The sequence below is a fragment of the Oncorhynchus keta genome, chromosome 2, assembly GCF_023373465.1.
Source record: "Oncorhynchus keta strain PuntledgeMale-10-30-2019 chromosome 2, Oket_V2, whole genome shotgun sequence".
Lineage (NCBI taxonomy): Eukaryota > Metazoa > Chordata > Actinopteri > Salmoniformes > Salmonidae > Oncorhynchus > Oncorhynchus keta.
This window is the reverse complement of record NC_068422.1, coordinates 13,090,653-13,109,837: the sequence shown is the minus strand read 5'-3', so window position 1 is coordinate 13,109,837 and position 19,185 is coordinate 13,090,653. Positions and strand designations below refer to the sequence as shown.

The 19,185-nt window shown below is 43.1% G+C and overlaps 1 protein-coding gene and 1 pseudogene across 1 annotated transcript; both read right to left on the bottom strand.

Annotated features, from left to right (window-relative positions):
* Positions 1 to 7,787, bottom strand: part of LOC118374601 (target of rapamycin complex subunit lst8-like) — a 30,482-nt pseudogene extending 22,695 nt beyond the window's left edge.
* A 5,234-nt stretch (positions 7,788 to 13,021) lies between these two features.
* On the bottom strand, positions 13,022 to 16,764 carry LOC118374603 (membrane-associated progesterone receptor component 1-like). Its single transcript, XM_035761058.1, has 3 exons — positions 16,449 to 16,764; positions 15,043 to 15,198; positions 13,022 to 14,559 (listed from the first exon to the last, which is right to left on the bottom strand). The coding sequence occupies exons 1-3, from the start codon at positions 16,741 to 16,743 to the stop codon at positions 14,465 to 14,467; spliced, it is 546 nt and encodes a 181-aa protein (XP_035616951.1). The 5' UTR covers positions 16,744 to 16,764; the 3' UTR covers positions 13,022 to 14,464.
* Between the last annotated feature and the right edge of the window lie 2,421 nt (positions 16,765 to 19,185).

The following is a 19,185-nucleotide window of genomic DNA, read 5'->3' as shown; positions in this document are numbered from 1 at the left end:
TTAGTACCTCCTATGCCTCCGCTCCAGTCCTTTCCCTTCTGAGAGATAAGCGACGGTAACAAGCTGTGAAGTTTATCTGCAGACTACCCTCGTCACCTTTCCTAAATGTTTAAAAAGTTTCCTTGTGGCAGACTTGTCGTTTTTTTTGTCCTTGTTATTTCCTGTACCGTAACCCACAGCAGATGAGTCATCATGTGTGTGTAACCATTCTGGTTTGCTGGAATATCTTAAAATGACTTGATCCCTTCAATAAACCAAGTTGTGTACAGATTCTCTTTTTTAGGGTACTAAAAAGAAAGAAAATGGAAAGATGCTAACACTTCACACACAAAAAAAAACATCAGTATCAAGACAAAAGCACCACAGCGTGTGGGATGCAGCCCTCTTATATCCTGAACAGTCACTGGTGGGATGCAGCCCTCTTATATCCTGAACAGTCACTGGTGGGATGCAGCCCTCTTATATCCTGAACAGTCACTGGTGGGATGCAGCCCTCTTATATCCTGAACAGTCACTGGTGGGATGCAGCCCTCTTATATCCTGAACAGTCACTGGTGGGATGCAGCCCTCTTATATCCTGAACAGTCACTGGTGGGATGCAGCCCTCTTATATCCTGAACAGTCACTGGTGGGATGCAGTCCTCTTATATCCTGAACAGTCACTGGTGGGATGCAGTCCTCTTATATCCTGAACAGTCACTGGTGGGATGCAGCCCTCTTATATCCTGAACAGTCACTGGTGGGATGCAGCCCTCTTATATCCTGAACAGTCACTGGTGGGATGCAGCCCTCTTATATCCTGAACAGTCACTGGTGGGATGCAGCCCTCTTATATCCTGAACAGTCACTGGTGGGATGCAGCCCTCTTATATCCTGAACAGTCACTGGTGGGATGGAGCCCTCTTATATCCTGAACAGTCACTGGTGGGATGGAGCCCTCTTATATCCTGAACAGTCACTGGTGGGATGCAGCCCTCTTATATCCTGAACAGTCACTGGTGGGATGCAGCCCTCTTATATCCTGAACAGTCACTGGTGGGATGCAGCCCTCTTATATCCTGAACAGTCACTGGTGGGATGCAGCCCTCTTATATCCTGAACAGTCACTGGTGGGATGCAGCCCTCTTATATCCTGAACAGTCACTGGTGGGATGCAGCCCTCTTATATCCTGAACAGTCACTGGTGGGATGCAGTCCTCTTTCCAGATATCCATCAGATTTTTTAAAGACTTAACTTTTGAGACCTTTCACCTTTGATTAAGTTAGTGAATCTAAATACATTCATCAAGCTGTGGCCCATCACGAAACTCCTTGCCCAAGCTATAAGACAAACAAGGCCATGACACTCTCTCCCTGAATGTAGTCCCTTTGACAAATATAAAAACAGCCCCCCCCCCATAAATAATCAACTTTTGTGCAAGCAGAAGCTGTGAGACAAACATAGACAGGTGGATATTTATCTACAGTCACAGAGCTTCGCTATAGAGTTGCTCCTCCCCATCACCTTCTGATGGCCGCTGTATTCCCTCTTAATCTCCCCAGTCTCCACACACCACTGCCGTGCCGGGTTTTCAGAAGAGGCTGTAACACATACATCACACATTTATTAATCGTTACGTCAGAACTGCCCAAAGTCAGTTAATCTAACCACGCTAGGAAGGAAGTCCGTCACTTTCAACCGTAAAACAATCATTCACTCTAGATTAGGTCTCTCCAACCCTGTCCCTAGAGAGCTACCCTCCTGTGGGTTTTCACTTCAACCCTGTCCCTAGAGAGCTACCGTCCTGTACATTTTCACTTCAACCCTGTCCCTAGAGAGCTACCCTCCTGTACATTTTCACTTCAACCCTGTCCCTAGAGAGCTACCCTCCTGTACATTTTCACTTCAACCCTGTCCCTAGAGAGCTACCCTCCTGTGGGTTTTCACTTCAACCCTGTCCCTAGAGAGCTACCGTCCTGTACATTTTCACTTCAACCCTGTCCCTAGAGAGCTACCCTCCTGTACATTTTCACTTCAACCCTGTCCCTAGAGAGCTACCCTCCTGTACATTTTCACTTCAACCCTGGCCCTAGAGAGCTACCGTCCTGTGGGTTTTTACTTCAACCCTGTCCCTAGAGAGCTACCGTCCTGTACATTTTCACTTCAACCCTGTCCCTAGAGAGCTACCCTCCTGTGGGTTTTCACTTCAACCCTGTCCCTAGAGAGCTACCCTCCTGTTGGTTTTCACTTCAACCCTGTCCCTAGAGAGCTACCCTCCTGTGGGTTTTCACTTCAACCCTGTCCCTAGAGAGCTACCCTCCTGTTGGTTTTCACTTCAACCCTGTCCCTAGAGAGCTACCCTCCTGTGGGTTTTCACTTCAACCCTGTCCCTAGAGAGCTACCCTCCTGTGGGTTTTCACTTCAACCCTGTCCCTAGAGAGCTACCCTCCTGTGGGTTTTCACTTCAACCCTGTCCCTAGAGAGCTACCCTCCTGTGCATTTTCACTTCAACCCTGTCCCTAGAGAGCTACCCTCCTGTACATTTTCACTTCAACCCTGTCCCTAGAGAGCTACCCTCCTGTACAGTTTCACTTCAACCCTGTCCCTAGAGAGCTACCCTTCTGTGGGTTTTCACTTCAACCCTGTCCCTAGAGAGCTACCCTCCTGTGGGTTTTCACTTCAACCCTGTCCCTAGAGAGCTACCCTCCTGTAAGTTTTTTACTCAAACCCCAGTTGTAACTAATCTGATTAAGTTTATCAACTAGCTAATAATTAGAATCAGATGCGCTAGATTAGGGTTGGAGTGAAAACCTCCAGGATGGTAGCTTTCCAGGAACAGAGCTAGATCGTGTCAATACACAACTCATTTAGTAATGATCATAGTATTACCATAATACAACTTAGCACTGACCTGTCACAACGTACTGTGAGTCTCCAGAGAAGGCACAGTCCCACATCCAGCCTCGAGACGCCTCGCCAGGGTTGTTACTCCATGCTCAACTCCGTCAGAGAGTAGTTAGACATCCTTCTCTTACATGTCTGGTCTGCCAAGCAGGTCGCCGGAAGCCTGTTGGGAAAAAACACAGTTAAGTCACATTAAAAAAAACGTACTATACAAGACTTGCAATCGAATCCGACTACTACAGATTAGTATAGGTTGCATTATGCACACATTCCTTAAAAGAGGTGTGTGTGTTGTACTCACGTAGAATCACGGCTGAATTTGCAGCGGACGGAGTAGTGCTTACTAGCGGGGATCTTGGTTTTGGGGATGAGCGGTGTCACCTCGTCACCGATCCCTCCTGCCAGATTCCACACGTAACAGTTTTCCTGTGAGGTGGAGCGAGATCACAATTACTACACTGAACAAAAATAGAAACATTCAACAATTTCAAAGATTTTACTGACTTACAGTTTATATAAGGAAATCAGCCAATTGAAATACATTCATTAGGCCCTAATCTATGGATGTCACATGACTGGGAATATAGACATGCATCTGTTGGTCAGATATACCTTTAGAAAAAAAGTAGGGCTGTGGATCAGAAAACCAGTCAATATCTGGTGTGACCACCATTTGCCTCGTGCAGCGTGACACATCTCCTTCAGAGTTGATCAGGCTGTTGATTGTGGCCTGTGGAATTTTGTTCCACTCCTCTTCAATGCCTGTGTGAAGTTGCTGGATATTGGCGGGAACTGGAACACGTTGTCGTACATGTTGATCCAGAGCATCCCAAACATGCTAATTGGGTGACATGTCTGGTGAGTATGCAGGCCATGGAAGAACTGGGACATTTTCAGCTTCCAGGAATTGTGTACAGATCCTTGCAACATGGGGCCGTGCATTATCATGCTGAAACATGAGGTGGAGGCAGATGAATGTCATGAATATGGGCCTCAGGATCTCGTCACGGTATCTCTGAATTTAAATTGCCTGTGATAAAATGCAATTGTGTTCTTGTCCGTAGTTTATGCCTGCTCATACTATAGCCCCACTGCCAACATGGGGCACTCTTTTCACAACGTTGACATCAGCAAACCGCTTTTCCACACAACGCCATACACGCTGTCTGCCATCTGCCCGATACTGTTGAAACCGGGATTCATCCATGAAGAGCACACTCCTCCAGCATGCCAGTGGCCATCGAAGGTGAGCATTTTCTCACTGAAGTTGGTTACGACGCCAATCTGCAGTCAGGTCAAGACACTGGTAAGGATTATGACAATGCAGATGAGACGGTTTGGGACAGTTTGTGCAAACCCACAGTTTCATCAGCTGTCTGGGTGGCTGGTCTCAGATGATCCCGCAGGTGAAGAAGCCGGACGTGGAGGTCCTGGGCTGGTGTGGTTACACGTGGTCTGCGGTTGTGAGGCTGGTTGGATGTACTGCCAAATTCTCTACAACGATGTTGGAGGCAGCTTATGATAGAGGAATGAATATTCAATTCTCTGACAACAGCTCTGGTGGATATTCCTGCAGTCAGAATGCCAATTGCACGCTCCCTCAACTTGAGACATTTGTAGCATTGTGTTGTGTGACAAAACTGCACATTTTAGAGTGGCCTTTTATTGTCCCCCAGCACAAGGTGCACCTGTGTAATGATTATGCCGTTTAATCAGCTTCTTGATATGACACAGCAGGGATGTAAACATAATTGGGCACAACATTTGAGAGAAATAAGCTTTTTGTGCATATAGATTTTTTTTTTCAGCTCATGAAACCAACACCTTGCATATATATTTATGTTCAGTGTATATTATGTAGTAGAGTGTAGAGTCCAGTATAACATAATTCAATTGTTAAGCATACTGACTGAGCTATTGACTGCTGCCATGTAGGTGGCGTCAGGGTCGATGTGGACCGAGTTGATGGACACTTCTGGTTCAGGAATAAGCTGCTCATTGTGATCGGTCTTCAGATCGCAGATAAGGATCACACCGCTCTGGTCCCCCACGATCAAGTCAGCCTGGAAAATGCACAAGTCCGATTGAGAATCAATTAGATACAATAGACAGAGTTTAAAGAAAGTTAGGATTAGCCTAGGTGTTTATCAACAGTTCACAGTACAACGCTGACAGTCCAGTAACAGTGCTCCCTCTAGTGGTGGCATATATCAAATCGCTTTTGCAGTCCAAAATGACACACCCAGGCTAAAGTTAGTTAGATCATTAATTTACTAGCTATCATACAGTAGTAGGCATCTATTAATAATTATATATTTAATATAAGTAGACATGCACTCATAATTGAATGTGGAGCATATAAAGCACCCACAAGCCACCGGTGGCTGAAAACACAATCATCGCAGGTTGAACGAGTGACGGGATAGGGTGTGTCTTTTATGTGTTTGGACCGCAGCCACTGAGTTAGCTGGTTGGGATGAACACACACACACAGTTGATTGGAGCATTGACCTGAAAGATCCGCTGGCATTGCAGGTTCCTTGACCTTGGACCAGAGCAATGGTCAGCTTGGTGAGAATGCCATAACATGCCCCACAGGCAGGCAGACAGTATTATCAACAGTACCTCAGGTCCCAGATGCGAGCCATGCAGTCCTCTCCTCCTGTGTACATCCAACGATCCAACCCACTGACGCCGTCATAGTTTATGGCCGGGGTTGGGTTATTGGAGTTTAGATCACACATACGGATGTGTTGGTAACCTTTGGAACAGAACAAAAGACACAGTCAAGCCCACATTAATTATGATAATTATATGTATGGTTTTGCATATTTTATTTCTGAACAAACCTGCAGCTGCAATCATCCTTCTGTCGGGAGTAACTTCGAGGGAGTTCACTTGCTGAAAGTACTGGTTAAGAATATAATTAATGGTCCAGAACGCCGCAGCCCGTCTGGTGTTCAACCTTCCCAAGTTCTCTCACGTCACCCCGCTCCTCCGCTCTCTCCACTGGCTTCCAGTTGAAGCTCGCATCCGCTACAAGACCATGGTGCTTGCCTACGGAGCTGTGAGGGGAACGGCACCTCAGTACCTCCAGGCTCTGATCAGGCCCTACACCCAAACAAGGGCACTGCGTTCATCCACCTCTGGCCTGCTCGCCTCCCTACCACTAAGGAAGTACAGTTCCCGCTCAGCCCAGTCAAAACTGTTCGCTGCTCTGGCCCCCAATGGTGGAACAAACTCCCTCACGACGCCAGGACAGCGGAGTCAATCACCACCTTCCGGAGACACCTGAAACCCCACCTCTTTAAGGAATACCTAGGATAGGATAAAGTAATCCTTCTCACCCCCCTTAAAAGATTTAGATGCACTATTGTAAAGTGGCTGTTCCACTGGATGTCATAAGGTGAATGCACCAATTTGTAAGTCGCTCTGGATAAGAGCGTCTGCTAAATGACTTAAATGTAAATGTTGCTAGCTATAATCATTGTGCAACAACATACATATTAAAAGGTAGCTAGCTATAGTAATTGTGAAACAACATCCCTATGAGCAAAATACACATTTTAAAAGTAGTGTGCTCACTGGGATGTTCACAAAAATTCTCCAGGAGTTGGAGACTTTGAGCACTTTCTAAGTTGTTACATCAACAGCTGGTCTAGAAACGAAATGAAGGCTTAATCTGCAAGAAAGTCTTGATAAATTCGTGTGAAGCAAGTGAAGGTAAGGATACCGAGTCTTGGTGCTGGACTGTCCAGGTGCAGATGCCGCTGTGGGCCTGCCAGAACCGCACTGTGTGGTCATATCCAGCGGTAACCAGAATCAACGGTTCGCTACCCACTGTCCCCTGGCCCTGGTTCACATTCATGCTTGAGTGCAGGTATGTTGTCACTGTAAAACGAGCGGTGAACAGCATAAAATATTAGAGGCATTGAAGAAAAATAATGCTAGCGAACAATAACTTTCTATCACTGTTACTTAATAACGTTAGCTAACAGGTATTTATAATGTCAACAACTCGCCAGACGTTAGCCTAGCTAGCTTTTTTAGCTCTGGTCCATGCGCACGCGTTGGATATTGCGCGTCAACGAGAGCTACATTTAGTTTTTTTCTCCAGAACAGTAGTAAAATCTTTACCTGGATGAGTTTCTAAAGTATATTAAAGCAAATCATTTACAATTTAACGTACAAGAGCGCAGAAACAACTCGTATTGCTATCGCGCGATGGACCACAGAAAAGTTAGCTATGCTAGCTTGTCGCCTTGTCAATTTAGTTGAAACCATTTGGTGGCATGGTCCAGATGACAGTCACACAAATCGTGTCCAAATAGCACCAATGAAAATATATTATCTTACCTCCAAGATGTGTAGTATTTTAATAACAAACGTTATGTAAAGTTTACCCTTGCATGTGTTATTTCCGGAAATTACTTAAGGGCGTCAAATAGATCCCCACTACAACAAGTACTGTACAATAAGTTCCGGATTCAAATATTTTTTGGGGTACCGGCTAGGTTCTTCAGTCACTGGTTGTGGCAAATATGTTCTACTATGGTGGCGGTTGTTGTTTTTCTTCTTCTTCTTCTATGGTATTATGGCAGTCCGCAAACATACTGTAACGACCCTGGGTGGAAATCGACTCTTCCGCACGAGAATGATTTTGCGGCACTGTCAATAGCGCGCCGGACCTCGGGCTAGAAGGTCGAGGGCTCGTGACCTGCTCCCTGCCTGTTTCATTACATTACGTTATAGGTGCAATAACCTTCCGTGTGGGGTGAAAACTGAGGAACTTAAAGGCATTTGCACGCAGTGGTTGAAAAGGTACCCAATTGTCATAATTGAGTAAAAGTAAAGATACCTTTATAGAAAATGACTCCAGTAAAAGTGAAATCACCCAGTAAAATACTACGTGAGTAACTGTCTAAAAGTATTTGGTTTGAAATATACTTCAGTATTAAAAGTATAAATAATTTCATACGCCTTCTTGATTTTTTTATTTTATTTTTACAAATAGCCAGGGCACACTCCAACACTCAGACATGATTTACAAACGAAACATTAGTATTTAGTGAGTCTAGCAGATCAGAAGCAGTAGGGATGTTCTCTCGATAAGTGTGTGAATTGGCCAATTGCCCTGTTCTACTAAGCATTTGAAGTACTTTTGGGTGTCAGGGAAAATGTATGGAGTAAAAAGTACATTATTTTCTTTAGGAATGTAGTGGACTAAAACTAAAAGTTGTCAAAAATATAAATAGTAAAGTACAGACACCCGAAAAAACGACTTAAGCAGTATTTTAAAGTATTTTTACTTAAATACTTTACACCACTGTTTGCACTTGCTTCCACAATTTACACTGCCTATGCATAGGAGACCTGGTGGACAGCCCGGATTCTTGCTACTTCGACTATCTTCACCCTTACATGACACTCCTGGAACACGGGAACGTGGTTCCCACCACAATTGCAGCACAGTGTATCCACTTACTTTTCCACAACATATTTATTCCATCTGCACACACTTGCCACTTTTAACATTTAAGAGACTGCAACGGTCTGTTCACATAAGCTCTCACCACGTATCTCATATGCCCCAGCTTTACATGTTTAGGAAGAGAATCTTCATAAATTAGCAATAGCACCCATAGGCTTTCATCTTTCCTTCCCAGTGGCGATTTTAGCATGTAAATCTTGGTGAGGCAAACTACCAAAATATTTTTGGGGATGCATGCCAGCAAAGCTACTACACAACACAACACTAAATAATACATTAATTGTACTATAACGGTGACAAAAGGTGCCTACATAAAGCTGTCCCAATAGCAGAGCTTTCTTTTCAGCACTATAGAGTGAATCCTTACCACCGCTACACCTGGCTATCAGGGGTGCCTTGTCTGACAGCGAAACAGTTTAGTCAGCCTCATTTACTGCATTTAAAAAAACATAGCTAATATGGCTGACTTGCTTAAACAAATGTGGTTTCTATTGACAATTGAGATGTACAAACTATGGCATAAGGGAACGATGAGCACATAAGAGGCAAACCGTAATTTTGAATAAGACACTAATGAGCGAGCTAAGACTGATATAGTCAATATAACTATTTGTTCATCACTTTTGAAATGTACAGCGACATAATTCACAACATGAGCCGTTCTTACAGTAATCTCCCTGTACACCAAGTCAGAACCGTAGGATAAATAAAAGGGGCAGACAATGAAAGCTCTTACAATATTTCAATGATGACATTTCTCTAAAAAAGGCTATAGGCTACATGTGCACCGCCAAGTCAGAACAGTAGGCTAAGTTATGAGAGGGAAAGGGACCAAATTATTAGGGTGAGGCACATGGGCTACTAAAAGCTTACAACACAACATACACTTAGTATTACTTTCTTAGCTACAGTATACAAATCTACCTTGAACATTACATAATTTATGCAGCAGCATACAAGACATTTTTGGACTCACCGTTGTGCTGTGAGCAGGAAGGTGGCGCAGCATTCCTTCTTATGGAAAAATGTTGTCATGAAACTTTGTCATCAAAGTTTTGCATTCTCTGGATTTATGGTGCTTTCAAGACAACTGTGAACTCTGGAAAAAAAACAAGGTCAAATCATGACGTCAGTGATCTTCAGGTCGGAGCTCTAGAAAGAGGCCCGTGTTCCCGACGTGGAATTCCGAGTTGGATGACCGTTGAAAATGTATTTTCCCAGCTGGAGATAGTTTTTTAATGAGTTCCCAGTTGTCTTGTACTCAGTGAAGTCTGAGATTTCCCAGTTCTGACTTTCCAGTTGTTTTCAACGTGGCAGAAGTCATGCTGGATTGACAGCATGGCCAATGTATTCAACCTTTTCTGGCCCACAGTGTTGAGTGTGAATGTTTATCCTTTTAAGCTTGGAAAAGAGACCCTTAAAACCCAGACTTGGACTACACAACCCTCTCCACCGAATAACAAGGGAAGCAAAATAGTGATTGCTTTGCGACGCTTGCCGTTGGCCACTGATTCCTTTCAAACCACTCATTGTTGAATTTGCGATTTCCAACTTGTTGTGTAATGTTTAGATCCAATGGCCAATGACCACCGATATGTTTGGTCTATCATTTCTCTTCATATGACAAGGATTAAAAAGGTTTTGCTAGTAGATTGTCAACGTGATTCATGATGATGACTGCTTGTCTAGCTTGCTAGCTAAGATTTTGAAAGTATAATGTTGACATGATCAGTCCAATGAAAGCTACGGTAGATATAATGTGATTTGAAGTCATTTTATCTGTGGCCAATGACCTTGAGCCTTCTTGGATTGGCACGTCTAATGTAAATAAAATCAACAAAAAAAGAAGCATCCTCAAACTGTGAACTGTGTTTATTTTCAGCAAACTTAACATGTGTAAATATTTGTATGAACATAAGATTCAACTGAGACATAAACTGAACAAGTTCCACAGACATGTGACTAGCAGAAATTTAATAATGTGTCCCTGAATAAAGGGGAGGTCAAAATCAAAAGTAACAGTCGGGATCTGGTGTGGCCACCAGCTGCATTAAGTACTGCAGTGCATCTCCTCCTCATGGACTGCACCAGATTTGCCAGTTCTTGCTGTAAGATGTTACCCCACTCTTCCACCAAGGCACCTGCAAGTTCCCAGACATTTCTGGGGGGTATGGCCCTAGCCCTCACCCTCCGATCCAACAGGTCCCAGGCGTGCTCAATGGGATTGAGATCCGGGCTCTTCGCTGGCCATGGCAGAACACTGACATTCCTGTCTTGCAGGAAATCACGCACAGAACGAGAAGTATGGCTGGTGGCATTGTCATGCTGGAGGGTCATGTCAGGATGAGCCTGCAGGAAGGGTACCACATGAGGGAGGAGGATGTCTTCCCTGTAACGCACAGCGTTGAGATTGCCTGCAATGACAACAAGCTCAGTCCGATGATGCTGTAACACACCGCCCCAGACCATGACGGACCCTCCACCTCCAAATTGATCTCACTCCAGAGTACAGGCCTCGGTGTAACGCATTCCTTCGACGATAAACGTGAATCCGACTATCCCCTCTGGTGAGACAAAACCGCGACTCGTCAGTGAAGAGCACTTTTTGCCCGTCCTGTCTGGTCCAGCGACGGTGGGTTTGTGCCCATAGGCGATGTTGTTGCCGGTGATGTTTGGTGAGGACCTGCCTTACAACCAACAGGCCTATAAGCCCTCAGTCCAGCCTCTCAGCATATTGGGGACAGTCAGAGCACTGATGGAAGGATTGTGCGTTCCTGGTGCAACTCGGGCTATTGTTGTTGCCATCCTGTACCTGTCCCGCAGGTGAGATGTTCGGATGTACCGATCCTGTGCAGGTGTTGTTACACATGGTCTGCCACTGCGAGAACGATCAGCTGTCCGTCCTATCTCCTTGTAGCGCTGTCTTAGGCGTCTCACAGTATGGACATTGCAATTTATTGCCCTGGCCACATCTGCAGTCCTCATGCCTCCTTGCAACATACCTAAGGCATGTTCACACAAATGAGCAGGAACCCTGGGCATCTTCCTTTTGGTGTTTTTCAGAGTCAGTAGAAAGGTCTCTTTAGTGTTCTAAATGTTCATAACTGTGGCCTTAATTGCCTACTGTCTGTAAGCTGTTAGTGTCTTAACAACCGTTCCACAGGTGCATGTTCATTAATTGTTTATGGTTCATTGAACAAGCATGGGAAACAGTGTTTAAACCCTTTACAATGAAGATCTGTGAAGTTATTTAGATTTTTACAAATGATCTTTGAAAAACAGGGTCCTGAAAAAGGGATGTTTATTTTTTGCACTTGAATTTTCTAGCTCTCCCTGTAGATGTTGCTGTGACATAATGTTCTGTCACTCATGGGGACACTAAGCCAATCACAGCGCAACTAGAGAAGATTACCAACCCCTACACTCTGTATTTTCCGCTGGCTGCCCCTCCACCACAGAAAGCACTGAGCTACGCTTAATTAACTCAATATATGTATTTTACATTGTTTGAAAAATTATTTGTGACACTTATTAATGCCAAAATAACATGCAAAACAGGCAAAAAATTACAGGTCGCCACTGTTTCTTCCATTCACCATAAGGTTCAATGGACTTGCATCCACTACTCCTGGTACAGGGTAACGTGGTGCTTTAGATTTTCAGCCTTAATTTCCACCACAACGCCAGAGATGACACCCTGTTCAAAAAATCAAAGCTTTCTACATCATTCTCTGATAACTCCCAGAGACAGTTTATTTTTGTTCTTGTGATATACAATAAATCAATACCATACCACTCCTGGTAAGTTTGATTGACTCCACCTTTCCTAGTACACCCTCCACTCTCTCCTTGACCGCAAATGGATCTCCCAAAATCACATTTTTATCTATGAAAAATGACTCCAACAAGAACGAGGCATTATCAAACCGAGTCTTATCTTTATGAACAACTTTAACCCGTTTTGCGCCATTCTTCAATGCTACAGTTTTACACTAATTTCCATAAACTTTACTCAATGAATTCATTACACTTTGTGAAAAAAAACTGTCCTACCAACTAACCCTACACCACTATTCCACTACTTTGGCTGATCCGACACAAGGCCAGCAGCCTGGAAGGACGGGACACTATCGTTCAAAACACCTTGTAACTCTTCTTCAGTAAAATCTCGTACACCCAAGTACATCTCTGCAGCTGCCACCGCAACATCTATCCTCTGTGATCCATGATCCATTCCTGCGGTAAAGTTGACAGCAATGGCAATGAACGCAAAAACAACCTTACAGAAGCACGTTATTCCTATCACTCTTTATTGGCCTACTCACAGGGATCCTCTTAGGATCCCTCACCTTGGACCCATCTTCCTCTACTACTCTCTTCACTGCCTCAGCATATGACACCTTCTGCACTACTCTGATCCTGGCAACCTCAACCTGCCTTTCGCTCACCAGACACCTCTGATCTCCAGCACCATGGTTACCCCTACAGTTTATACACAACTTTTTCCACAGAAACTACACATTCCTGTCTCATTTCCTCCTGCACACTTCTCACATCTAGGAATCTCCCTCCTACAACATGACTATAACCTTGACACCTACAACACTGTAATGGGTTCGGGACAAAAGCTCTCATTGGATAACGGGCATCATTACTTGACTTTATTTGGTAAAAACTCTGCATAAAAACTCAGTAGTGCACAGTGTCTTCTCAGTTTCACCACTCTCCACCGGGTCTGCGTCACACCAAACGGCGGGCGTCACAGACACTGAGAATCTTTAACTTCATTTGATCCTCCTCAACACTTAACGGCACTACAGTTATCACTCCTTTCAGCGGCGCCCTGCTCCAGAGAGGAAAGCAAGTCACAGTTCTTGTCCTCAGTCGTGTGATGCGGAGTGCATATTCCCTCTGGATGACAGAAATGCAAAAAATTGAAATGATTCCACTTCAAGTCACTTTCACCGACCTAACATTCCCAAACCTCTTCTCCACCCAACCTGACATCACATATGGATCTGCCAGAAGGCAAGGATCCATTCTCTCCAAAAATCTCATCCCCACTGGGCTAGAATCATCTTTATCATCATGATGAGGCTCAAACTCTGCGGTCTTCACCGCACCTGCCACCACAGTTAATTCATCCCAACTCTGGTCACGTTCAATTTGCTTCTGTAGCTCTTCCAAATGTTGTGTGATCCACCAATCCATATTCACTCAAAACATGTTCCAATTTTCTCCTTTTTTTCCAGTCCACCATCTTACCCCCACCTCATGGCCACACCGGCAGCCATCATTAGGTGGCCTGGTGGTTCCCCTTCGTGGTATTACCGTCATCTACTGGTTTTATACACAAAAGATTGTTTGATAGGTAGCCCAAGATGTTTGTTTTTTAAATGAAGAATAAAATATAGAAACAATCTGGCAAGATCACATACAAAACATCAACATATACAAAAAATAAACATGTAGAGAAATACAAGAAAGGTGTATACTACCTGTATACTGCTTTTACAAAAACACTACGGTATTCAAAAGTTATTGTAACCTGAACATAAAAATCTGGTGCATTTTGGTAAGTTAAAGGGGCAATCTGCAGTTGCAACATCCACTTTTGGACTTATAATTGAATGATATTAACCCCTTATTTTTTGACAAATATAACATAAATGCCTCACGAGTTTAGTTCAATAGTTAAAATGTCGTACCCCATTAGAACCCAACATATAAGCTTCTTTTACTCCAATGTGTGTAAACAAAGTCAATGTAAACAAACCCCTTTTAGCCTAAAAACATAGTTAAAACTATACATTTATATCATGGATGGTCAGTCGCTGCATCCAGTTTTTTTTGTTTTTTAACCTAAACAGGGGCTTGATAATGCTTTGTTATTGTTTCAACTGCTGATTGCAGCTTTAAGGTCTGTGGCATATGAACATAGCATAAGAGGTGATGGTCCATGACATTGATATAATGCAAAAGCCATCCAGGAGAAAGCATTTCGCTCAATGGCCGCAGCACAAGCCAATATGCATCACATTATCCAAAATAATTAAAGCATCTGAATTTCCTGTGTGCACTTGTGAGTTCTAGTCCTTATTTTTGTCCTTGACCTCCTCGTCATCAGTGTACTCAGAGGGTTCCTCTCCAGGTTTCAGAAGTTTGCCAACATAGTCATACTTTTCTGTAAAAGGCAGGAAGTAGAAGAAAATAACATTGAGTTCCTGAGAGACATTCGCTACACACGACACCACAGCTGAGCTCCAGGACATTGTAATTACTAGCCTCAGCCTACAAAGACTGCCTCCCATGTCTGGGTTTCAATTCACAGCACTACTCAATGTAATTGATTGAAGGTGTTCATTTGATGCGAAGTAGTGTTTACGACATTATGCCCAGGTATGGTGCCATACTGAATGTGCTGTAGCTAACTCTTCTATCATAGTCAAGTAAAACAACAGACCAAAGAGGTGTTGGCTGAAGCAGAAACAGACTGCAGAAACAGACACCCCACGAGGTGCATCAACAGTTTGCACTACATTCTGTTGAGTGGAGTGTGTGCATGTGATGTTGACTGCAAGAGGTCCATTTCGCTTGAGGTAGAAGTTGAAAATACAGTATCTAAAGTGTTTTGTACCAACTTCTACCAACTCGTCCATTAACTCACGGGTGAACTGGGTCTCCCATTCGTTGAGGCTCTCCTGTTGCATGGCATTGAGGTCCGAGAGGTCATCGTGGGTGTCTTTCAGGGCCTCCTTCTCCAGACAGAAAGTGGCCAGGCCCCTGGAGGCATCTTTACCAGCCAACAATCCATATGGACCCACTGGAGAACAACACAGACAAAGAGATTCATTTGAAATGTGATTGTGAATAGACAAACTATTTGTCAAGGTTTATACATTTGCTGATTGACTACCATTTAAAGCGGCAATCAGCCGTTGGAAACAGAAGCATACGCCCACCCAGTCCGTTTTGGTAAAAATGAGAAGGACGAGGCTGGAGAAATGTAACCCCACTCAAATTCATAGACAGAGCTATGGATGCAAATACTGACCATCCATGATGTTAAAACTATATAAAACTGTTTTAACCATGTTTACTTACTTTGTCTACAAACATTGGAGTAAAACAAGCTTCTATTTGGGGTTTTGATGGGTACAACTAAGCACATGAGGCATTCATCAATTATATTCTTCAAGAACCAAACTTTTATCTCAATCAATGGATTTATATAATGCATTTAAAAGTCCAAAATTTGAGGTAGCAATTGCAAATTGCCCCGTTAATGAAACAAGTATGCACTGTTTCTTAAATTTGGTGAAAATAAAGTTAAACTTCCACCCTCCAACAGACATACCTTGCTCTATTCTAAGATCAGATGGCTTCAAAAATAGCCCAACAACAAGCCCTCTATTCTCGATGTTGAGACTGAAAGATAAGAATTCTTGGAATGAGAGTCAGCCAGTAGGCCTATTATTGCTCTTCAATAGGCCTCACTCAACAAGCCTTACTTTGTGCAACTATCTGGTCTGGCTGAATTGAACATTACACCTCAAGCTATTTGTTCTGAATTGACATGAAGAGAACTGAGGCGCACCTCAAAAGCGAGGAACATCAATAAGATAAATAGTTTACCCTATTATACAGACTGAGAATATATGCAACTTCTACATATTTTCAGTGAGGGCATGATTAATCAACTCCGTGAGAGGTTAGCACATGCCAACTCGGTTTAACACTCCAGTTGCAGCTTGTGTAGCAGCACCTCCGCCAGAGGGCTCCGTTGTTCCGTTTCTGATTACCCGGAATAACGACGTCAGGAAGAACTACGCCCGTCAGCGGTCTCTCGAGGCTGCAGCTCGCGTGTTGTGAAATTCGATCGCGGGCAATGTTTTATGAAGAAGAAGGGGGTGTGGCGTTTTAGAATGGTCGTACTAGTTATACACATACTCAATAGACACAAAGTAAGACACGTATGTATTAAGTTTACTGGGCAAGCCACTTGGCTACAGTTGCGCCAACCATTCATTTGAGCAGAAATAACCAATATAAATAGCCTACAACTTCTTTTACCTGGCCCGTATAATTTCTTTCCTGTGGTTACATCAAACACCTTTGAATTGACAGCCATGAGAATTCTTCGATTTTGAAGCCCATCGTACGGTTGCAGCTCCGCTAAAGTGAAATCTCTGTTCTTGAGTTTAGGCAGAGGTTCCTCAACCTCGCCCATATCTGCAGGCTTGTCTCCGCAGAAGATTCTGAGTAAAATAAATATGCAGAGGCCAAGCAGACTCAAATTCAACGGGGACGTGAACATTTCTTGCAAAATTCCTGAAGAAGATTCCTCGGCTGTCTCTGTATCAGCCATGTTTGGGTGGGACTGTAGGCTACGTACCAAAGATGACTTATTATAAGGTTCCCTCTTCCATCTGTGGTTGACTGGTGACTGTACTGGGACATGAGACTTATCGAGGGTGTGTGTCAATGCACCAATCACAGACGCCAAAAATGAACTCTTATGCCGTTTTGACCAATGGGCTTTGTGTTTTGAAAAATGTATTACATCAATTTGATGCCTTTAGCAATCCTATATATTTTAATCCATTTAAAATGTTCTGCGCATACATTAATTCAGATAATAATTTTGGTAGCAAATATGACCATATAATTAATTGAATACTGACAATCTTGTATTGCATGGTGGGTAGGGCATGTATTTTATTTTTTATTAACAAACAATTAAACTGTTATTAAATTATTTGAATCAAAAGACAAAAAAAAATGGGACCTTGATAACGACGTTGTCGTCATTCTGAATAATGACATCACATACTGTAGCTAGCTACTCCTTTTAACGTCCAATATCCTTATCCAATACAGTACAGGATCAAGTTAGGCAGAAACTGATTCTCCAGTAGAAATCCCTGATCACACGAGTAGGCCATTTCATGGCAACGTTGTCAAGCTAAACTCGTGCCAGAAACATGTCATCGGGTTGAACGGGCGTCTCGCGTCAAAACTGCGCATGTGCGGCCGTCAAATCAGTCACTCATTTCGTTATTTGACGAACATTACAAAACGCGTCAGTTTGTCACTTTCACGGGGTTGGAGTATTAACATATTCAAATACATAAAACATTGGCTCGGATTTAGGTTGTGCCTTTAGAATTTGAGAAAATGTACAACTAGAGAATTTTTTTTTCACCTCAGACTTCTCAAACCCCGATAAATTGTGCTTGGTCTGTTTGCAAGCGTTTATGGAATACTCACGATGTTGCTCCTCTGGGTTTAGAAACTCTGTGTCCTTTTGTTGGTTGAGTTCATGCGGACTAGAAGGGCAGGCGTTGCATTGCATCAACCAATGGTTTAGTGTCACGTCATTGACTGTGCAGTCGGGAATCAGATTGCTGTGGCATATGATTTGGTTAGCTGATATGTTAAATACCTGTCCAGGCGTTCTACAATTAATGTAGTTGGCAGGAACCCAACCCCCTATGTTCAGAGGTAATCTCAGACACCCACAATTAAAAAGTCACATCATATGCTCGATGAAATTCTGGGGGAATATGTAGTTATAAAATGCACCAAGGACACTAGGAGGTCTCCACCTCTCTAAACGGAAACTCAACCAGTTTCGGACAAATGGTCGAAATGTACCCACCCCTTCCGAAATTCGAAAGACGCGAGCGCCTGCGAAATCGTGATTTAACCAAATGATCAGTGATGAAAAATAAGCATACTAGAATAAGTTCCTCGTTAGTCGTTTCATCCCACAGTCCTTCGTCAGATGCTACTACCATGTGTTTGTGCATCTGTCCACAAGAGATTGTTCAGAGAGAGGTAAACTGTCTCTGGCAGCCAAAACAGCCGGATACTCCATCTAAACGTGATTTGATTCTCAATCGCGGTTCTAGAAACATGAGGCCCGCTACTTACATATCACATACAAATAATTTCACAAATGCAAAATATCCACTTACTGTACACTATTTTACCACTGTTGCAGCCAATAGTATTTTTCAGTTACAACACTTTTCTGGCGTCCTTCTTCCGTTACACACAGGTATTCGGGGACGCTATATATCTAATTAGAACAGGTGATCTCTCTCTCTTCCATAAACAAGAAGAGCGATGCCTTGTCACCCCAAAAATATTTATTTTTGATATGAAAGTAATGTTCCAAAACGTTTGTAAACCGTATCGCAAGTAACATGTTTTATATGTGGGCAGAGCGTCAGGACTTTCGTACGCTGGTCGCACTGTTGTCAACGCTTGGTGTGGGAACACAAGGCCAGAGTGGCCCCTTGGATTCGCAAGAGCTAGTCTGATAGGCACCTGAATGTAATGTATTAATCTTGGACACGCAGAACTAATATCTTGCATAATTGCATAAGATCCTCGGTTAATACTACTACCTTTTTATGTTATGTGCATCTGTCCAAGATAGATTAGTAGTGTATAATCATTTTTAGTCACATAAATGTGCTTCACATCAAACATGACTGTTTTCCAGAATCTTGTCTCATCGTTATTTCGTATATACAGTTGAAGTCGGAAGTTCACATACACCGTAGCCAAATACATTTAAACTCCGTTTTCACAATTCCGGACATTTAATCCTAGTAAATATTCCATGTTTTAGATCAGTTAGGATCACCACTTTATTTTAAGAATGTGAAATGTCAAAATAGTTGAGAATGATTTATTTCACCTTTTATTTAAGTTTACATGCACTCAATTAGTATTTGGTAGAATTACCTTTAAATTGTTTAACTTAGGTCAAAAGTTTCAGATAGCCTTCCACAAGTTT